This window comes from Nansenia antarctica, assembly GCF_963989245.1.
Source record: "Nansenia antarctica genome assembly, chromosome: 11".
Taxonomy (NCBI): Eukaryota; Metazoa; Chordata; class Actinopteri; order Argentiniformes; family Microstomatidae; genus Nansenia; species Nansenia antarctica.
Genome location: NC_137681.1, coordinates 15,343,964 through 15,346,580, shown reverse-complemented (window position 1 = coordinate 15,346,580; position 2,617 = coordinate 15,343,964). Strand labels below are relative to the sequence as shown.

The following is a 2,617-nucleotide window of genomic DNA, read 5'->3' as shown; positions in this document are numbered from 1 at the left end:
CTACCGGCAGGCACAGGTGTCCACAGACATGTCTGGGTAAACCTTAAGCACCATATTCCTGCTGGTGTCCAGAAACAGGACACTAAGATTACTCATCCTGTCTGGAACACAGCAGGGTTCTGGAATACCAGGAACAATTCCCACCGCCCTGACGATACTCTGGATGGTGGCATGGTTAGAGGGCCGAACAACCTGCGAGCCACAGAGGGAACAGAGGAAGAAGTCTTTATTTTGTATTTATTTTGCAAGGAAGAATTATTTTTATGTCACATTTGTCAGATAAGTACGTTTAAAAAAATAAATATATTATTCATAATAGATTATTTTCAGTTTCAGGCGGTTTTCAGCACTACACTAAAAAAAGGATGAATTCTGCTGAAGTATGAATTCTGTTGATGAATAATGGATCAAGTGTATCTATCTAGTGTATCTATCTTGCTCAGTGTATCTATCTAACCTATTTTCTGTGGAAAATGTAAGTATAAAACAAATATATTATTACATGACATACTGAAAAGACTAAACTAATTGATGCTCTTACTTTAGGAATGGGGAATCCACAGCTCCCAGCACAGTAGAAGGCATCAAATGCTTTAGGGGCTAACACCCACTCACTCCAACCGATGTCTGCAAAGTCCACTCTCAAGTATCTCCGAGCACAGACCCTCGGCTCACTCCACTGTCTCCTCCGGGCCTTCTTCATGGTCCTCTCGTCAAAGCTCAGCACCTGAGGCTTATTCACTCCCTCGCTACTCTCCTGACCCTGCTTGCGGCCGTCTTTAGTAGACGCTTTACTCTTGGGGGAGAAATAGGTGCTCTGCCAAAGCTCGTGGTTCTTCAGGGTGTTGTACTGCACCTCTGGGAGGTTGTTAGTCTGGATCTGGTCCAGTGGGGACACCTCCCTCTTGACCCTGGAGGCAGGAGGAGATGCGTTGGGGGACTGGGTCGCTTCCTCGCCCACGGGGAAGGGGCTATACCTTTGCAGGGTCATAGCCACACTGTTGGGTTCAGATATTGCCGTGTCGTTGACGTATACGAGTACATATGGCAGGTTGGACGGCGAGAGGCCCTCGTGGTTCCTCTGCTGCCTCACCCCGAAATCAACTGTGATGAGTAGCTCGTTCAGTGCGCTAGCCTCTTTGACCACTGCGGAAACGTCCCTCACATGCCAGGACCCCCTCCTGGGGGGGAGCAGGGTGATATTACCCAGCGGGGTAGTGAACGCAGAGTTCGGGGATGTGCTGTGGAAGAGGAGCTGGGAGGGAGGCAGCTGCTGGAGGTGTTGGAGACGGCAGGAGGGGTTTCGGGAACGCCGGCAGATCCAAGGTCTCTGGCGTGGCCGCTGGTCCAGGAAGTGGAATGAAGCAGACAGGATGACCTCTGACTTCTGGATGGATGACAGGTTGAACTGGAACCAGACATTGTTCTTGGAGACTCCTGCAAGAAATAATAATGGCAGGGTTAGGGTTAGGGTTAGGGCATGTACTGTAAGATCAAACGAATTCTCTAATATCTAATGCTGCATTGTTCAATAAGTACTTCTTTACCATTTCAAAGCTTTCTTAAACTGGAATGTTACCAAACAACATTTATAGCAAAACAATGTGAAATTACTCCACAATTGTGTTACGGTAACAGTATAGTGCAATCCTGATTGATCGAAAAAAATGTATATCCTTACATTCTTAAACTCTCACTACTGTTTGGGTAAACATTGCCCCTGACATTGCCTCTGAGATGTTGCTGAGACATATGGAAATGCTTAGCAGAGCGCCCCTAAGAGAGTTTTCCATGTGCCTGTAATAATAATGAGTGAGTGTGATAATAGGCTGTTGTCTAACATCTCCAGGATATTTAACAGTGGCTACTGTACATTCTTCCCTGATCACACTGGCTCATTTAGAAGGGTGATGGAGAATGTGGGTTTATAAATCACACACATGGGCATTCATCGATTCACTTAATGATCTTGGGAAAATTAGGGTTTGTTGAGTCTTATTACAAGTCACTTTAGCAGACTGAAACTAAAGCTCATAAACTATAGTGAAAGTAGGTTACAAACAATGCAATCTGAGCTGTCTGTCGAACAACATATTAATGTTTGGTTATCTGTCTTATTGGTGTAAACGAGGAGGAAGACTCACCTGGAATAGCTTTAAAACTTCTCACTGTATTTCCGTCTCTTTGGCGGTTTGGGTCCTTACTGTATTTTTCATAGACTTTAAACATATTGATGGAGACCATGTCCCGGTGTGCGCTCTTGCGCGCCGCGGAGGTGTCATCTGTTGTTCCATGGATATCGCTGTCCTGCTGCGTAATTTCGGACGGATCCTCTGATACAACATTCACGATGTCGGCATTTATAAACAATAACAAATGCACCAGATGTACGAATATAATCCCCATTTCTAATATACAAAGTGAGGTATTCGATAAATGACGTCTTCAAAACAAATTAATATTTCTTGACTTTAACCCACTGAATATTTATTTACCCCAGGTGCAGAAATTCCAGGATGCGCCGGTTTGTTTGTTTACGCATAAGATGCTAGTGGAGTTCACCGTTACAAAAGGTACATGCACTCCGCAGCTTATAACGGTACACTTGATTCGTCCT

At 44.9% G+C, this 2,617-nt stretch overlaps 1 protein-coding gene across 1 annotated transcript; it reads right to left on the bottom strand.

Moving 5' to 3' along the window:
- gdf10b (growth differentiation factor 10b) lies at positions 1-2,406 on the bottom strand (the record flags this gene model as incomplete). The annotated part of the gene is made up of 3 exons (XM_080542327.1): positions 1-192; positions 542-1,437; positions 2,145-2,406. The coding sequence occupies 3 exons, from the start codon at positions 2,404-2,406 to the stop codon at positions 1-3; spliced, it is 1,350 nt and encodes a 449-aa protein (XP_080398453.1).
- Positions 2,407-2,617: the final 211 nt, after the last annotated feature.